Raw genomic sequence first — 20,439 nt, 5'->3', positions numbered from 1 at the left:
CTGAAAACAAAAAAAATTAGCTTTCTCTGGTCAAGGCAGCTGTGGCCAATCCAGATTCATCTAACCATATGACCCATATTTTCTCTTTTAAGGTATATTGGCTTAAAGCAATAGACGATATATTTTGTAGGAAGGCGTTTCCTAGCCCTGTATAAAGATCTGACCTGCGCTACTGGTTCCGAAATAGGCAAGCCATCCACACCCCCAAGAATTAAAGGATTTTACGTGCTACTCTAGTAATTATGGGGGCTATGTCTGTTATCACCATGTTTCTTGTTGATGAGCTTTTGTTCCTTAAAGTTGCCCAAGTGGACCTCGTAACGAGGACACTGTCGGACCACTCCCCAATATTGCTGGAAGTTACATCTTGACGGCTAGGCTGGCTCCACAGATGTGAAAATGTAATGCAGTTTGGCGATCCCTACTAAAGGTGACATATAACGGACTTTTACCTGAATGTGGGTACTGCCAATAGGGACATTGTCTGGGACGTCATGAAAGCCTAGCTTAGATGTATATTGATACAACACATTGGTAGAAGAAAACTTGCTAATTGTCAATTAAGGGAGGCTTTTTAATTGCTCAGCCAGACAAACTACTACTAGGAAGAGCCTAGAAACTTCCAATCTTTATGTGATAAACTTGGGATGACCACAATATCCAAATCTGCTAGAATTTGGTCGTCAGATATCTGTAAGAGAGACTGTTAAAGGTTTCTGAAAAAGTCTTCAAAGTGTCCAACATCCCCGAGTCCATAACTACATCTCCCATAAGAGATTTCAGCGATTTAACAAGGGAGGAGCCCATTAGAGACTTAGCAATCATCACAAGCATGTGGCTTGTTTTTTTCCCTCCTTGTAATAAAACTGCTTTTTAAAAAAGTTTCTCAGTCAGTTCGGGATTGGCTATGTAGTGAGTTTTGCACTTCCTTCCAGTTATTTCAATGTAATTCGTCTGGCTTTGCATAGAGAAGTTGGAAAGTAGGGAAATTTAGATCTGCGTCGTTAAATCTTAGCGGAGATATCTGGGAAGAAAGCAATCTATAGCAATGTCTGGCATCTCATATGCCTTTCTGAGGACAATATAATGCTCTTTATAATGCAGTAGAATGATGAAAACTGGTCGTGGGGTGCCCCAGAGGAAAGTAGTTGCGTAGGGACTCTGTATGTCCATTCTACAGCAACGAGTAATATTAAAGTCTCTTTCCCAGAAACTGATCGCAGCCAGTTCTCAAAGTAATCAGTGGGGTTAGAGCCCTACAGTTTTTCAGGAACTCCCACCAGTCTCACAATATTGCACCTCCACAATTCCCATGTTCTGTGTTTCCATAGGAAAGGTCCTCACAAATCTCTCCAACTAAGCAGCAATCTCCCATTAGTTCCGCTGGGTGCGTACACTGCACTGCAGCTGCCAGAGTTCCAGCACCCTGTTGGATTGTGCGCTCACCACCTCAAGCAGCGCTTCTCTTGTGAATAATGGCTTAAGACCTGCCAGAACGACCTCCAGATCTTCCACTGGAGTAGCTTAATGAGGGTGGAAGTGTAATCCAGCCAATTTCTATCCAGGAGCAAGAGAACGTAACACATGCTATTAGAGCAGCAGGAGCTCTCTCAGCACGCATCTGTTCACGTCCCCAGCCAGGCCCCTTTCCCGTCAATACCACGTCGCCAGCCAGGCCCCTTTCCCGTCAATACCACGTCGCCAGCCAGGCCCCTTTCCCGTCAATACCACGTCGCCAGCCAGGCCCCTTTCCCGTCAATACCACGTCGCCAGCCAGGCCCCTTTCCCGTCAATACCACGTCGCCAGCCAGGCCCCTTTCCCGTCAATACCACGTCGCCAGCCAGGCCCCTTTCCCGTCAATACCACGTCGCCAGCCAGGCCCCTTTCCCGTCAATACCACGTCGCCAGCCAGGCCCCTTTCCCGTCAATACCACGTCGCCAGCCAGGCCCCTTTCCCGTCAATACCACGTCGCCAGCCAGGCCCCTTTCCCGTCAATACCACGTCGCCAGCCAGGCCCCTTTCCCGTCAATACCACGTCGCCAGCCAGGCCCCTTTCCCGTCAATACCACGTCGCCAGCCAGGCCCCTTTCCCGTCAATACCACGTCGCCAGCCAGGCCCCTTTCCCGTCAATACCACGTCGCCAGCCAGGCCCCTTTCCCGTCAATACCACGTCGCCAGCCAGGCCCCTTTCCCGTCAATACCACGTCGCCAGCCAGGCCCCTTTCCCGTCAATACCACGTCGCCAGCCAGGCCCCTTTCCCGTCAATACCACGTCGCCAGCCAGGCCCCTTTCCCGTCAATACCACGTCGCCAGCCAGGCCCCTTTCCCGTCAATACCACGTCGCCAGCCAGGCCCCTTTCCCGTCAATACCACGTCGCCAGCCAAGCCCCTTTCCCGTCAATACCACGTCGCCAGCCAAGCCCCTTTCCCGTCAATACCACGCCATAAAGGCCATGGAGACATGTTAGAGGTCATAGACCCATCCCCCACTACCAAACAATCATAATTTCAGATAGCTCCACATAAAATGTCCTAGGTAAACTAACAGGAATATGTAAAATTTAAAATATTTCTGAATTGTTAAGTACTACACAACACAGTCAAATCTATAGACTAGCGTGCAAAGGCTCTATGGGAGATCTCAAATCCATAAATCAAGCCATTTTTCTTTACTTTGACTTGGTAAAAACTATTCTGAATTTTAAAAAAAAGTTAATAAAACCCTGGAAATTCTGGCTTCCCATGTTGAGGACAGTCATACAAAATGTACAAATCCATACACATTTACTTCAGTATGTGTTGCCCCATATTTTTCAATACGCTAACACAAAGAACAAATCAGAGCATAGATAATTACCTGGCAGATGACATATGAAACTGTATCCCCAGCTTTCATTTTTCTTCCTCCTTGAGAATTTATCCACAAGGCAACATGTACATGGGGCAAACTTTTTTTGTCTGGGTAGTCCTGTGGATCCTTTGTTAGGGCCTAAAAAAAGAAAGACTTATTTAATAAGTCTTGAAATGAGACAATGAGAAAGTAGTACTGGAGTGTTCGGTCATTACATGGATCTTCTGAGAGACAAATGTTGATGGCTTCTCTTTAAGACAGTATAATTAGTTAGGGTCTGACTCTGACAAAGGTGACTAGAACCTCCATGTTCACCTGTATCACATCCTGTATCAAAGCTAGAGGCGGTACAACAGGGTACTAGTGCCTCCATGCCCACCTGTATCACATCTGGTATCAAAGCTAGAGGCAGTACAACAGGGTACTAGAGCCTCCATGCCTACCTGTATCAAATCTTGTATCCAAGCTAGAGGCGGTACAACAGGGTACTAGAGCCTCCATGCCCACCCATATCACATCTTGTATCCAAGCTAGAGGCGGTACAACAGGGTACTAGAGCCTCCATGCCCACTGGTATCACATCTTACATCCAACCTAGAGGTGGTACAACAGGGTACTAGAGCCTCCATGCCCGCTGGTATCACATCTTACATCCAACCTAGAGGTGGTACAACAGGGTACTAGAGCCTCCATGCCCGCTGGTATCACATCTTACATCCAACCTAGAGGCGGTACAACAGGGTACTACAGCCTCCCATCAAAGGGTCAGTTTTCCATAAGAAATTATCCTTTTGCCGACTTCGCGCTGCATGTAAACACTCCCAATTCAGTACTTCACATAGAATGTGAAGCGCTGAGCGAGAAGCCAGCAGTGATCCTCCTATCTAACTGCTCTGCACGAGCGCTAATAACCTTAGCGGTAACATCAGCGCTCATGCAGTCGTTTAGAAGACAGTCGTCCCGTGTAAAGCCAGCATTAGTGGGAAGACTGCAAAGCCAATGATTCAATCAGATTTTTGCAGTGGCAAATTCTTTAGAACTTAATATCTCTGGACCATCAGTCTAATTTTGGTTCACTGACCAAACAACCACCTCCATCACACTATAATGGAACTAAATACTCAAGGTGAAAAACAAACAAAAGTTTCTTGCATTGTTTTGTTGACATCCAGTTTAAAACACAATGCAAAAAGTAAATCAAACTGAATATAACTATATGTTCCTTTCTCAGTGATTACATAGGCACAAAAGGAAAAACATGGAAATCTCAATCTCCCCAAAAGTTTACCTTATTAATCTCATACTGGCTAATGGAGATGCTGCCATTTATCACATTTTCTCCGATGTCCATTAGTTTTTTCTGAATGTTTTCCACGATGGCGTCTCGTGGCTGATCTGACAAGATCTGGCTGATCACATAACTAGAAAAGAAACATAGAAAATGAAAAGTAAAAGATTTTCCAGAAAACAAAAGAAGCGCATATGAGATATGCCATATCTGAAGACATTACCCATCACAAGGGTGAGCTAATTTGCCTGAATCAGAAGCTAAGGAGGTCAGTGGAAGCAGGTGGAACATAATTGGGACATCAGGAACAAAAGAGACAATTTACAACCTTCCTTTGAACAAATGAAATCAGTGATAATCAGTGCAAGTTAACTGATAATTCTCCAAGAAAGTAAAATAGCATCTGAAGTGGAGAGGAGCACGGAGAATTCAGAGGGGAAAAAAAATTATAGAAATGAAGACAACATACTTTCTATCTGGTGATTGGCCGTCCTAAGAATGAAGCTAAATTCTTTACTTCTTGTCTCTCCTTATTACATGACACTTTAGATTAGCAATGCCTCCTAGACACAGGTAGCATACGTTTTACTGCTAATTGCCAGGCTGCAACTGTACATAATGCCAAGTTCAGGGGCAGCTGGCAATTAAAGGTTAAAATGTATGCGCTACCTGTATATGAGCTGTACCATGAACAGGCAACCCTACTGAGCTAGGACTTCACATAAATGAGAAATTCCATAAGTGGCGACTAAATATCACTGCAGGTCATTCCAGCCAAGAAGGAAGATTTCTAAAATTCCAATCCCCTGCATAAGTATTTGAAGATTGATCGCTTCTCCCCATGAACGTTCAATCTTGATAACCAGCACAGACTTCGAAGAAGCACAGCCACCCCGAGTGTATTTGACCTGAATATTCTAGTTGCTAAATCAGTACTGTACATAAAAGGTAATGACGTCGGCAGGACTAAGGGGAGTATGCAGATTTTGTTCCGTGAACAAGCAGCGTATGCATTGACCAAAACACTGCGTATTCCGTGTATATGTGGCACTGGGCATCTTTTTTTGCATGGGTAATCACTCCACATTTATAAAAACACAAAAAAAAATAATAATAATAATCAGGGCCCATTGATTATATCTGCAAATATGCAGTGAATACGCATGCATCATGTGTATTCACTGTGTATTTACACATTAACATTGGCTTCAATGGGCCATTTCATTCCGTAATACGACCAAAGACATGCCGTGTTTGTTTTGTTTTTTTCCCACACGATTTTTAGTGAAAAATATGCATGTGAGTAAACCCATTAAAATCAATGGGTTCTATTCACTCCATATTACGCGCGTAGGAAGGAGGTCCAATTTTTTTTGATTGGGAGGGAAATGATGAAGTCCATAGAAAACCAGGAGCACAAAGCTTCATCTAGGGGTCTTCATATACACGCACGCACGCGCGCACGCACGCACGCACGCACGCACGCACGCACGCACGCACGCACGCACGCACGCACGCACACACACACACACACACACACACACACACACACACGAAAATAAGCCCTAGCAAACTGAAAAAAATAAAAAAATACATCAATACTCACCTAGCCAGCGCCGTCTGTCTCTTGCGCTGGTCCCTGGGACTGCGGCAGGCTGCCGTGTCATGTGCCCTGACATAGAACTCTCCTTCTGGTGACGGGGTTTTGAATACCCCGCCTCCAGCAAGCGAGTGCTTGATTGGATTGAGCGCCAGCCAGCCAATCAGAATGACATCACTGCATGGCTGTTATTGGCTCATCGAGCGCCGGCTCTGATTGGCTGAGCTGTGGCGCTCCTGAGCCAATCACAGCACTCACTTGCTGTAGGCACGGTATTTAAAGCCCGATCACCAGAAGAAGAGTTCTGTGTGAATGCCAAGGACACTGCAGCCTGCCGCATCGCCGGCGAAGATCAGCAGCGCCGGGGACCCAGACGCTGTGGACCAGGAAAGTATAGTTTAGGGGCAAAAATTAATATACAACAGTGTCTTATTTTGGGGGAAATACGGTATGTAAGTGATCAAAGTATAGCAAAATCAAGTCCAATACAAAATAAGAAATGCGTAATAAAAGTGCTTAGTAAAAAAAATCCATAGGTTAGAAAGGGGGCAAAAAAGGTGGCCTTTTTTCCATAAACAAAAGGTTTAGGGTACATCCTCTGTGACCCCCTCCCCTGTGTTACTACTCTCACCTGGAGAACAGATTTGCAGTCATTCCCCATGCAGAGATGAATGAAAGAATCATCCTCATTCACTATGAGGATGTGTTCACACGTGGCACATTTGCTGCAGATTGTCTGCAGTGGAAAAAAGCCACAATATTTGGTGCAGATTTTGGCACATAACCACAGATTTCACTGCTTCAAGTGAAGTGGTGAAATCTGCTGCGGATGCGTCCAAAAATCTGTGTCTAAACCCACAATGTGGATTTGCTACGCTGCTGAAAATACACAGCAAACCTGCCACATGTGAACATACTTTGAAGGAGGTTTTGTTTCCGCTCCAAAGAAACATACCCAACTAAGGTCAAAACTTCACTGCTGTTTGTCAATTAGAGCTGACCAAAGTAGATCTGCACCATAACAGATTTCCCGTGACCAGAATTTCTGGAAAAGATTTATTAAAAGCCCCCCTACCCCTGCAGAGTTAATTAAGATAACAACCTGAAAGATAAACTACACATACAAAGATGAATAACAGCAGGTAAAAATAGATGGTAATTAAGCCTAAATTAATTTATGTTACTTTAACAGAATTTTAATGGAACAGAAAACACACAGAACACACGGACAGCACACAGACTGAAAATACACCCGTCTGCATGGGACATAATGGTGTATGCTCATCCCAGGATTTGCAACAACTGTCTCCTAGGTAGGAAACCCATAGTTGGGACCCACATCTATTTGTAGAACGGGTGACCCAAACGCCGTTCACCTCCACTTCAGAGCTGGGATTATAGAAACAACCAAACTGGCTCTTCTATGGCATTCCCGTAAATCCCATAGAAGTAAATGGAAGGTGCAGAAACAGCGGAGCACGGAGAGCTACATGATTACCACACAGCATAGCTCACTGTGCTATGCCGTTCACTTAATTCCAATGCACGTCTATGGGAGTTATGAAAACTGTGTAGAATAGTCAGTGTTGCCATTTCCATAATTGCAGCCACCAATGGATGCAAAGAAGAGCCTGTATTCCCCACTCAGCCATATATGGCTGAGATAGAAACACCTTTAAGTGTCTAATATATTTTAACTACCTGAAGGGCTATATTGCTGTTATGTGGGCTGCTGGGATCAGTAGTTCTAAGCTTCCTAGCAGCACAGACCTCACAGGGTTAATTGATTGAGCTGGCTGGGTGTGGTACTTCCTGCTAGCCAATATCCTGAGTTTGTGCTCACATAAAAACCCAGCTCCTGGTCAGTCTCTGCCTGGTGTTCAGGGTGAGCAGTCATGAATCCTTGTCTGTTAAAGTTTGCTGTGTGACCTGCTATCTGTGTTTTGTTGCAGCTTGCTGTGTGACCTGCTATCTGTGTTTTGTTCCAGCTTGCTGTGTGATCTGTGCCTTGCGGTTCATGTCCGTTTGTATGTTTATTGTGTCAGTTTGATCTGCTGAGTTTGTTTGCCATGTTTGCGCTAGGTTGGCCACTAGGGCCCTTTGGTAGATGTGTCTGGCTAGTGTAGGGACTGCAAGATACGAGGGGCCTTGCAGCTTAGTTCATACATTGGCCAATGAACCTAACACCTCGCATTTATATTCAGCTTATCTGCTATTAGTGTTTGTATTGTGGCTGCTGTATGCTGTGTTTTCAGGCTCTGTGTCCTGTTGTTCAGTCCCTGGCATGTGGCATGTGTATGTCCTGTTCTGGTGCGTGGCTCCTAGGATCAGCTAGGGCCCACATCCGAAGACCGCTGTGCTGCCATTAAGGGGGCGATGTCATCCTCCCATGTAGCACAGGGTCAGTTTGCCAGAAACCCGTGTGCGAACCCAGTCCTCCTTAGGTCGCAATCGTGTGGGCCCCGTGCTCACTTTGCCCACACGATCGTAACAATTGCCAATTTTTTATTTGATAATTTTGCAGTGTGCCATTATATGAGGTTATATCACTTAACATTCAATAAACACTATTAAAACCTATGGGGTAGAGTTTAGCCACGAGTGGAAAGGCAGCACCATTCAGCCATACACTGGATTATAGCCGCAAACTACCCACTTAATCACTTCTCCAACATGCTGCTTTAATAAAAGACAGGTGGTCACAAATTGGAAGTATTACTAAAACTTAAACCTACCAACTCAAATGACTTTTCTGCTGCACAAATCTAGCTAAATAATGTAGATGAACCTCTCCTGTGCAGATCAAAATACTTCATCTACTCTAATAAACATGGCCTAAAGATCTCCTCCTTCTGATAAAAGTAAAACCCCGGTCAACAAGACATTGCACTTCCCCTACTCACTGGTCTACAGAAACACAAACTTTTCCTGCTATGCCCAGCTGACACACCACATAATCTTCCCTCGACTACTTCAGTTTCAAAAGACATATACTACACCACAGTATTGTCCGTGCCCTAAATAACATTGTTAATAAGCAAGTCAAAGTGGAAGATTTGAGAAACCACATCAACTAAACTGAATGTAGGATGAGCCAACACAAAGTACATAAGGAGTTCATAGCTGCTCACCATGAACTGAAAAGATGAAGTAAAATTACTAGTTGAAAATTATTCAATTTCGATCAATCCTCTTGATCCAAGAGGCCATCCCAAGGAAGTGTCCACAGCAGAGCTTTCACATTTTCTACAGATACTATTCAATACTCTGGTACCCACATTGACTCAACTGGGTTTAACATCAGACAGGGTTCACCACAGGATCCTCAAAACCTATTTCGCTTCTGAGAATCCATCAAGAGATGTTCTGAGTCCACCTTTATCAGGTTTAAGTCTGTGTTACTCAAGAATGTTATAATTCCATCTCCCTTATTTGCATATTACCCAGAGGAGCATGAATGGCCTTTTGAGTCTCCTCACTCACGGTCTAGGTGCTCCCCCTAAGGAGAAAGGATAGCGTTTCTGACCCACCTCACAGTCCTCTCACAAGTAAAGCCAGACTCCTACTGTACAGTGATGAAGGGCAAATACCCTGAAACAGCTGTTTTTGCATGGAGTCTGGATTTGCTTTTAATTCCCAGTCATTGATACAATTTATAAACAGTCTAACTTTGGCTTAAAGGAATGCTACCTTCCAATAGGTGGCACTGTGGAGGATTTATTCCATCTCCCTTATTTGCATATTACCCAGAGGAGCATGAATGGCCTTTTGAGTCTCCTCAGTCACCGTCTAGGTGCTCTCCCTAAGGAGAAAAGAACGTTTTTGACTCCAAGAATTTTAAAAAAGGGAAAATTTCCAAATCCTTATACTTTTGGCTACAACTGTACAACATTGAAAGCAATTTCAATTAGACGACATTACTCAACATCAAATATAAATGAGGATACATTCCTGGATATAATCAGTTTGACAGGGTGCCTATTCATAACCCATCTTCACCCTTACAGGGGAGGTCTATACTGCACTAATGGCATCTAAAAAGTTCCCCAAGCTGCGATCTGTTCGACAAACAAATTCCTGCATCATAACCTACCAAACTGGCGATAGTACTACCGTAGAACATTCTGTAAGGTAATCAAAATAACTAGTTGTTTCAAATACCAAGTTAATTTCAATATTTGAACTCCTATTACATAGTTTCCCCAACAAAATTAATTTCACTTAAATGTAGAGGACGTCATATTTTCCCCTTACAAATTCTCTATCTATAATAAATTAGGTGGAAAAAAAAACATTGGGCCTCTTTGGGAAACTGTCTTATAAAGTCAATAGTACTAAAAGTGAATTCTAAATGTAGGACTATCTCCTAGTGTAAAAGCCAGAATACAATCCACCAACCCCTTTTATTCCTTTATGAATGCCCAGGCCAGAAATGTTCCAATTTCTGCAAATTTTTAAAAAAATTCAAAATACACAATAAAGGGTTGCATTGAGTTTTTAGGGATGGCATTCTCAACTTCTCCTCGGCGGTAATCTGAACTAAAAGTCTTCATTTATACTACTTATTGACTGGTATAACACCTTTCAATGGATCAAAAAGGGATTGCCTCACAAGTTCATACCTCCATAAGTGGTGGCCCTGCCAGATATAAAAACTTATTGGTTGGATATTTTTAATTTAAATTAAAAAAAAAAAAAAATTCCTCCTGTACAATAAATGCGCATCCAGAAATGGCACCATGTTCTCTAATTATGGATAAGGTCTCACATAACACATAAAGTGGTGAGTCATATTATATTAGCTGCTCAACTTCACACAAGATCTTGGAGGTCTGCATTAGTTCCCTTAAATCCGGAAACTATAAGCATAGTGAGACATTCTTAGGACATGGAATATCTCTTTGCCCTCAGAGCTCACAAGCCATATCTCACACACAAACTAAACAGGCCTGAGCCTGGAAATGTATCCTCTTCATGATACACCTCATGTCATTTTTTAAATGATGATCAGTTAAATCAGAGTAAACATGTTTGTAATTATGTACTGAATATAAGTATATATATATATATATATATATATATATATATATATATAATTTTGCTTTAATCAAATTACTTTGCAATGGAAAGGGGGGGGAAAAAAAAAAAAAGAAAATTAGATTTTTTTTTAACCACTTCTGCACATTCTTCTCTATATAAAAAGTAGAGTTTAGAGATACTGGCCCTGTCCTGGTCCCAAAAGAAAGGACGATCGATGTTGTAAAAAAATAGGCATCAATTTAAAAAAAGAAAAAAAAAAAAAAAAAGTTAACCCTAAGAATGTAGTGGTTTTGAAAATATGAACTTTGGATGCAGACATTTAGGCAATGATCTTGGTTAGGAAGGGGTTAAAATACGACTTCTCTATTAATTAATACCTTGTGTATGCATTTTTTTTCAATACATAAAAAGCCTTAAAAAAAAAAAAAAGCAAGAAAAAAAAAAAATGCCCTGCATATATATATATTTAGTAAAAATAAGCATTACTTGAAGGAAGAAACAGATTATTTCAAGTTTCTTAAGCTGGCTTGTCCCTTTATTACACAATTGATGTATTTTGTCCCTCTTGTGTATCGCAAAATACCTCAGATGTGCCATTGTCAACACTTAAGGAACACGTGATTCCTACCACTAAATCTGGAGTCCCCACTGCCTGCGTTCTCTTTGTCAGGCACGAGTCCCTTACTGAGCTGTAACAAAAGCACGCAGCATTCAATATTTTCATATTTGTTATTGTGCCTTTTACAAGATAAAATCAAGAGGTAGCACTATACAGCAGAGCAATTTGAGTTTATTACGAGTCCATTCTCCGTAGAGACATTACATTTTTTGGAATGCTATTTTTCGAGCGTTATCTGTTTCTATTCTAAACGGCCATTTTAACATTTCGCTATTGTGCGTCGGTAGAAGGCTGGAAGCAAATCTAACACTGCTAAATAAGTATGCTGACCCATAAATATGCATCATAGATCGCTATTGACAGCCATAGAAATGCGGAAACATAAATGGCCTGTATAGAATGGTACATCCAAGACCGGTGGTTTACAGAAGGGATGCCAAATGGAATAGGAAATGTTGCAAGTCTCTTAATACGCATGTCACATCTTGGGCCAATTAGGTGCTAATTGCTGAAATCTGCCATGGATTTTCACTATAATTTACACCCGTTTCTGGCATAAAATTACTGTGAATGTGTTCCCGCCCCCATTTGCCGAGTGCAGCGGAAATGCAGAAAAGTTATGAAATATTTTGCTCAAGTGCGACTTCCACAAAAATTAGCGACTTATTTGCGCCCGAATCTGGCATAAACTGTTTTATGAATTCCCCCATAGGCTTCATGCTAATATGGTAAACGATTAAGCCCAAATGTTATATACATTCTGTATCCCCACATCTAGAACAAGGTTAACACATTTACATACCTTGATTTACCCATTCAACTGGATTCACAAATGGTCAATTGCGTACGTGACTACACCCGGACCCGCCCTCTTCTTTGCAAGCCTTGCACGACATTCTGCAACTTATGTTATTGAACGCAGCCTATTTTGGACACAGAGATCCTTATCTTTTTGCAGCCCTCACTGAGTGCACCATAAGGGTTTCTTCACACAGGCGTATGTGCATTTGTGCGCAGCCGACAAGGCACATCGCTTGAAATGGCCAATTAGTTACAGATGTTTTTCCAGCGGAATTATGCAGCGCATTACACATCTCCTTGCAAATCGCACATGCATTTGTGCCCCCCCTCTTATTGGCTACTATGGGGACCTTTGTTGTGCAAATGCACAAAAAAAGTAGAGCATGCTAATTTTTCCGTAGGACCAAAATGCGCACACAAATGATGGAAGTGTGAACGAACCCTTTAAAATGTGCTCTGTGTATTGTGCGCGCACAAATATGCCCATGTAAAAGCAGCTGTAAGGCAGCGCCTGTCACTCTCATTACAGCGATAGGTCTGCTGTGTATATATACAGTAGCTTGGAAGAAAGTTACATTTTATGATTAGCAGCCAGACACAAGACTGGTCCTGCATATTGATGAGCTGCAGGCTGGCCACACCCACATCACCCTCCAGCCAATGATTGGCAGCACTTAATAAGCAGAGAGCTGTCAATCATTGGCCTAAGATGGGTGGAGCTAGGCTGGAGTTCATGAATATCCATCCTCCGTACATGCGCTGCTACTGATAAAAGGAAAGTTTCTTAAAAACTACTGCACAGATTAATGCAACAGATATATTACTGCAATCAGTGTGACAAGCGCTACCTTGTGCCACAGTGAGATAGGGGTCCTGCCCCATTAAGGGGTAAAAGTGTACCTAACTTTTCAGAATACGCTGTTGTGTGTGTAATGAGGAATAACACTATATATGACTTATACCCTGCATTTATCACCAGGTTTCCCTCTGCATTCAGAAATCAGATTATCAGTTCTTTCTGAACTGGTGGGAGGAGACATCTGCGCTGTGTTCTATACACTGTGTACAAAGAAAACTGCAGATTCTACTTTCTAACTCACTGTAACCTGCATGTAGAGAAATATCATATAGGCCACTAGAGGAGTACTGAGAACTCTACTGTAGATGTGATTTTAGGAGCTATAACACAACAAATAATCACTCCCTTCAGCAGCTCACTTCTCCCCTCCATAAACTTCTATGGGTAGCATGAGTCATCACTCTCACTTTCTGTGTTCCATCTTGCTATCTCTGTTACTAGAGATGGGCAGGACGTGAAAACAGGCAACGGACAGCAAATTAGAAGAAATTGAGACCCCTAGTGGCCAGCACTAGTGTGAAAAACTAGTGTTTTTCACTAGTGTGAAAAACCACATTAAATTCTCTATGCAATACTCCCCTCCCACTGCATGCTGCTTCGGTCCTTCATTTACCCCCATGATTTCAACAGCCAATAGGAAGCCAGACAGGGACATCATCAGTTGCGTCCTGTAAACTTGCCTTGGACTTCTACATTAGAATCCCATGTGAAAGGTTTAGGCCTCATGTCCACGGGGAAAATCAGGCCCGCTATGGATTCTACATGTAGAATCTGCAGCGGGTCCCTCCTGCCCCGCGGACATGAGCGCTGAAAAGAAGAATAAATGAGAATAAACTCACCTCCCATCCGCTCCGTTTCTTCTCTTCGCCGCGGCGTCATCTTCTCTGCGTCGCGGCCGGATCTTCTTTCTTCGGCTCGGCGGATGCGCATGAGGACGTCAGTGACGTGCACCGCGCATGCGCCGTCCCGAAGAAAAAAGATCCGGCCGCGACGGAGAGAAGATGGCGCCGCCGCGAAGAGAAGAAACGGAGCGTGTGAGTAAATTCCGAATTTTGTCTCCCGCGGATCCGGACGGCTTGCATAGGCTTCAATAGAAGCCCGCGGGAGACGTCCCCGCGGGAGACCCGCATGAAAATGGAGCATGGTCCAGATTTTTTCATGCTCCATTTTTTTAAAAATCCCTTTTATTGACCATCCGCGGGTATTTATCTACCCCGCGGGTGGTCAATGCATCCCTATGGGGTGCGGATCCGCGGGCAGGAGAAGAGTTAAAATCCGCTGCAGATTTTAATTCTTATTTTGCCCGTGGACATGAGCCCTTAAGGGCTCGTGTCCACAGGCGGGTTTGAATTCCGAGATCAGCATGGGGCAGCCGCCCAAAGACAATCATGAGCGCCTGCAGCTTAATTAAAGCATGCGGGTTTGTATTCCGGACCTTTTGGTCCAGAGAAAAATCGTAGCATGCTCCATTTTGCGTGGATCACGCAGGGACAGCTTTCATTGAAGTCAATGGAAGCAGTCTGCTCTGCGGCACTACCAGAACTTTCCCGTGGGAAAGCAGGAGACTTAAGAAGAAAAAAATAAAAAATTTACACTGCACATGTGTGGGGGAGAGGGGCAGACGACTCGCACGCATCTAGACTGGTAAAAATGTCCTCATGCTGCGGGCAGGGTGGGATCCTGCTGCGGGGCTCCAGCCCACGGAACCCGAACCGCCCGTAGACATGAGGCCTAAGAGCTGTCACCAGGCCTTCTGGCCAGGAGACATAGCCTGTCAGAAGCTGCTAGACCAGACCGCCAAAGGGGCAGGCAGCGCCATGGTGAGTATGTTTCTTTTATATAGTTTTGGGCATATAAAATAAATAACTTAAAAAAAAAAAAAAAAAAAAGAAAAGAAAAACACACTTGAAGTTATCTACACAAAAGCAAAAATAATATATTAAGTGTATGTGGCAATGGTGCCAAGTGTTGTATAATGCATGTTACACTCGCCTATAGGCATTCTTTAAAAGGCCTGTAAAAAGGATAGATTGCACTGTTTGTCAACAGGTGAATAAATTGTAATTCACCACAGAATAGGGCTTGACCTCCAAAATAAACAAATCAACATGCTAATTATACACTGATAGTCGCTCTGCATTTCAGTCACTGAAGTATGATCTTTAAAGGGCATGGAAGGAAGCAATGTCCTAATGTAAATCCCCTAAGTCACTTGATGTCGCCTTGATTGTCCAAGCACCATTCATGAGTTGGCAAGAAATGCAAACTTTATTTTCTCTTCTTTTCAATGGTATAAGTGACACTTCAAAAGACCAGAACCAAAGGTCTCTGCCAAAATGCAGCCGTCACATCACAGCAATGATTGCAGTTTTGATGCTGATTACATAACACACTCATACGGTAACAGATTCTATAAACATAAATCCCAACACAAAACTTACTTTCCAGCCATTTTAGCAAGCTCACACCAGTCTCTTCTGACAATGTCCAGGCCTTTCAGTTCTTGTTTAGTCACGTACTTCCCATCGGCCGTAGGCTCTACAATAAGTGCAGCATATTTCTTCTTCTTTAGCAGCAGAAGGGACTTGAAGATGCCATCAATATCTATCTCCAGCAGCTTGTAGGATTTATTTACTTCACTTTTAACCTAGTAAAGAGACAATGATTTCTATCAATACGTTTACAGAGTCCAGATAAATATTAAAAAAAACTATTTAGAGGAAAACTGTTCAAATGCACACAAAAAGCCTATAGTGGTTAGCACTGTTGCCTTGCAGCTTCAGAGCCCTGGGTTCAAATCCAATCAAGGGCAACATCTGCCTGGAGTTGGAAGAAATCCATGCAAACATGGGGAGGATATGCAAAGAACCCCGGTTTCTTCCCACATTCCATAAGCACATACTGATAGGCGAATATATATTATGCGCCCCCAAGGGGACAAGGCCCAGTATAAGGGATCACAGTCTGTGTACAGCTCTGCAGAATATGTATGCACTATATAAAATGAGCAAAAATATACAGAGTATTAATCATATGAAGACAATAGTTATTTTCGAAGCTTACAAGACAAAAAGGATTACTTCTTAGACAAAGGCCGGACTCACACAGGTGGACTTGTATTGTGGATTCCGCAATCACCGTCCGTGTGGACGAACCGCAGACATTGAAGAGCATTTTTCATTCACACTCACAGTTACAAATTTTATATTCAGCAAGCGGAAGAAAAATCACAGCACGCTTTATTTTGCTGCAGGATCCGCGCGAACGGCCTGCATTCATGTCAATAGAGACAGTCCGATCCGCAGCCCATACGCAATTACCGTATATACCGGCGTATAAGGCGACGGGGCGTATAAGACGACCCCCCAACTGTCACCTTATACGCCGGTATACAGTGGAGAGAAAAAAATAAATTCATTACTCACCTCCCACGGCGTTCTGTCGCGCTCCGGCAGGCTGTCGCTCGCTCCTCGTCCCCGGCGCAGCATAGCTTTCTGAATGTGGGGCTTGAAATCCCCGCTTCCAGAAAGCTAATACACACGCCGGCAGCCATGACATCATTGAATGGCTGTGATTGGCTAAAGCACACGTGGCTTCAGCCAATCACACTATTCAATGACATCATTGAATGGGTGTGATTGCTAACACGTGCGCCTTCAGCCAATCACAGCCATTCAATGATGTCATTGAATAGTGTGATTGGCTGAAGCCACATGCGCTTTAGCCAATCACAGCCATTCAATGCTGTCATGGCTGCCGGCGTGTGTATTAGCTTTCTGGAAGCGGGGATTTCAAGCCCCGCATTCAGAAAGCTATGCTGCGCCGGGGACGAGGAGCGAGCGACAGCCTGCCGGAGCGAGCGACATCCTGCCGGAGCGCGACAGAACGCCGTGGAAGGTGAGTAATAAATTTTTTTTTTTTTACACTTTTTTTTTTTTTTTGTGTATTACCGGCGCATAAGACGACCCCCGACTGCAGAGCAGATTTTTCGGGGTTCAAAAGTCGTCTTATACGCCGGTATATACGGTAACATTGTGTGTGGGCTGCGGGTTGCCACGTCATCGCTAAGTGACGGCACAGGAAATACAAATAAACAAACGGGGGGAAAAAAAACTATACTGTGTATGACCGCCTGCAAGACATCGCGGTCAGTCTCAGAACAGTTAATGGAGGCACGCTGAGACACACTGCAGTCCTCCTGCATGCGGAGGCCAACCCTCTTGTGTGAACCCGGCCCAAGTCTAACACTTGTTCAATAATGTGAATCCGTTGACTTCATAAAAATACCATTAAAATGAATGTAGAGGTAAAACGCCCCTGTCACACCCAATAGGCTGACTTCTGTAAGGTCCTGGCAGCAGCGTGTGTACACACTTTTTGCAGGGCTGGGGGTTAGGGGTTCGTTCTCCTGTTAGGCTTACATTATTAGCTGTAAATACTTCCATGCTACACCTGTAACATAGCAACATAGTAATATAGTAGGTTAGGCTGAATGAAGACAATGTCCATGTAGTTCATCCTGTTTCACCCCTAGTTGATCCAGAGGAAGGCAAAAACCCTAAGAGGCAGAAGCCAATTAGCCCACTTAGGGGAAAATTCCTTCCCGACTCTGTAATGGCAATCAGAATAATCCCTAGATCAACCTTTGATAGTTCCTACCTAAATATAAGACCCTGAATTACAAACCTGCGGGGCACCTAATGTCTATATCCTGTAATATCTTTCCACTCGAGAAAGACGTCTAGTCCCCTATTAAACTTCTCGATGGATTTTGCCATCACCACGTGCTCAGGCAGAGAGTTCCACAATCTCACTGCTTTTACAGTAAAGAAGCCCCTTCTATATTGGTGATAAAACCTGTTTCTTCTAGACATAGCAGATTCCCTCTTGATACCAACGCAGTCCTGGGTATAAACAGATCATGGGAGAGATCCTTGTATCGTCCCCTAATATATTTATACACAGTTATTTGGTCACCCCTTAATCGTCTTTTTTCCAGGGTGAAAAGTCCTAATTTTGATAGTCTCTCTGAGTATTACAGTTGTCTCATTCCATTTATTAATTTAGTCACCCTTCTTTGAACCCCCTCAAGCACCGCAGCATCCTTCCTGAGCACCGGTGTCCAGAACAGTATTCCATGCGAGGCCTGACAAGTGCCTTATATAGTGGGAGAATGTTCTCGTCCTTCACCCCTGTACCTCTTTTAATGCACCCCAAGACTTTATTAGCTTTTGCAGCAGTTAACTGGCATTGGTTGCTTCAGATAAATCTACAGTCCCCGGTCTTGATAGTGTCCATAAATATAAGAAATAGCAGTCTAGCTCTCACATCACTTAGTACCCTTAGAACCCTTGGGTGTATTCCACATGGACCCCGTGATTTATTGATTTTAATTCCTTCTGTGTTAGGTATGCAATACGTAGTGGGGGGGGGGGGGGGTCGTTTTATTCCTGTGTGATATTTACTTTTCGTTCGTGAAGACACTTAAAAAGAACCCATTTAATAGATTTGCCGTACACCCCTCCCCCAATAGGCTTCTATGATTTTTCCTGTATTATTTGTTAAAGGGCTAGTCCCCCCAGTGCAAATGCGTTTGCGGTTAATATAGTTGAAGAATAGTTTAGTTATTTTGCTCTGTTTGGCAATCAGTCCCTCTCTCCTTAGCATTTTTAATCTTTTCTACATATTTCGTTTCCCCTGTATGATTTTTAGCGCTTCTTTGCTGCCTTCTTGTTTTAGTAGTTTAAACGCTTCCTTTTTTTTGTTTATTGCCCCCCTTACAGTCTTGTCGAGCCACATTGGTTTCTTTCTACTTGTAGTTCTTTAGTTTTTAAAGGGTATGAGCTGCTCACATGAGGTGATTAGGATCCTTTTAAACTTTTCCCATTTGTCCTCTGTACTATTATTTTTGAGGGTGTCGTCCCAATTAATGTTACCGATAGTAGTTCTGAGCTGATCAAATTTTGCTTTACTAAAGTTTAGTTTGTTGCTCTCTGATAAGGTTTCTTATTGAATGACAGCTGGAAATTAATAATATTGTGGTCACTATTTCCCAAGTGTTCTTCGACCTGCACCCGCATTATTCGGTCCGGTTTGTTAGTTAATACCAAGGTCAGAATGGCGCTCCCTCTAGTCGGCTCTGGCACCAGTTGGGTAAAGTAGTTGTTTTTAATTGTTCTCAAGAACTTATCAAGTTGCAGGTTTCGTCTTCCTATATATCGGGTAATTAAAGTCCCCCATAATAATTACTTCATTGCGGTTTGACACCTCTTCTATCTGCCTTAATAATAAGATTTCCGTTTCTTCTGTTGCTTTTGGTGGCCTATAGAAAACGCCTACCAGTATTTTGTTATTTTTTTCTCCCTGTAATTCTACCCAGAGATTCCACATGTTCATCTCCTGCACCTATATCTTCTTGCAGCCTCGGCATGAAGTACGATTTAACCTACAGACACACCAGACATACCCCTCGCCCTTTCTGTTCCCCACGGTCTCTTCTGAAGAAATTGTAACCCTGTAAATTCACCGCCAATCGTACTTATCAGCCATGTTTTCGTTATTCCAACTATATCATAGTTTTCATCAGTCATTCTTGCTTCAAGCTCACCCACTTTGCCAATCAGACTTCTTGAATTCGTAGCCATACAATTTATATGGTTGTTTTTGTTCTTTAAATTCATTTTACTAGCACAGCTGCATCCTCCCCATTAAGATGTAGCCAATCCCTACGGTAGAGCCTGTAGCACAGCGCAAAGTCAGCCTAGTTCTCCAGGAACCCAAACCTCTCCTTCTTACACCAACTCCAGAGCCACTTGTTTACCTCCCTAAGATCTTGCTGCCTTTCTAGTGTGGCTTTTGGTGCAGGTAGTATTTCCGAGAAAACTACCCTAACATGGAAGCATTGATATTAATAATCTAAGCCTAAGCCTAATCCTAACCCTCCAGCCCAGGCAAAAGTCTATACACATGCTGCAGCCGTCCCCCTTCCATCTCCCCTGCCCAACCGGAACCTCTGCTCAGTGTGTGATCCTGGTGGTGCTGGAGCCATTCACCAGCAGTGAGGCGCTGCCTCCGCTGCCCTCATTGCTCTGTGTCTCCTTCTGCCGCTTCCAGCTTTGCCGCTGCACTTGCTGCATAAAACACGGGTGTGCCTTTCCTGCCAGCGGCGCCCCCAACGCTATCAGGCTTGCTGCTGTCCTCCCCTACCTCTGGATCTCCTGCCAGCGGCGCAACCACTGCTTCCAGCCTTGCAACTGTTGCATCCTGCCATTGCTGCCTGTGGATCCTCTGCATCTCCTGCCGCCACTGGCGCTTTCAGTCTTGCTGCTGTCAGAGAAGCTTAGTGACCTGCCAGGACCTGCAGGGGAGGCAGCTCTG

At 43.6% G+C, this 20,439-nt stretch overlaps 1 protein-coding gene across 1 annotated transcript in view; it reads right to left on the bottom strand.

The window, feature by feature from the left end:
* The window catches only part of POLA1 (DNA polymerase alpha 1, catalytic subunit), a 278,247-nt gene that overhangs the window by 137,885 nt on the left and 119,923 nt on the right, over positions 1-20,439 (bottom strand). Inside the window, exons 28-30 of the mRNA XM_066599857.1 lie at positions 15,504-15,709; positions 4,144-4,276; positions 2,862-2,993 (exon numbers count right to left, since the gene is read on the bottom strand). Coding sequence (XP_066455954.1) covers positions 2,862-2,993; positions 4,144-4,276; positions 15,504-15,709 — 471 coding nt within the window. The remainder of the gene's footprint in view (positions 1-2,861; positions 2,994-4,143; positions 4,277-15,503; positions 15,710-20,439) is intronic.

This window comes from Eleutherodactylus coqui, chromosome 4 (assembly GCF_035609145.1).
Source record: "Eleutherodactylus coqui strain aEleCoq1 chromosome 4, aEleCoq1.hap1, whole genome shotgun sequence".
Classification (NCBI taxonomy): Eukaryota; Metazoa; Chordata; class Amphibia; order Anura; family Eleutherodactylidae; genus Eleutherodactylus; species Eleutherodactylus coqui.
The sequence above is the reverse complement of the archived record's forward strand: the minus strand, read 5'-3'. Positions and strand labels throughout refer to the sequence as shown.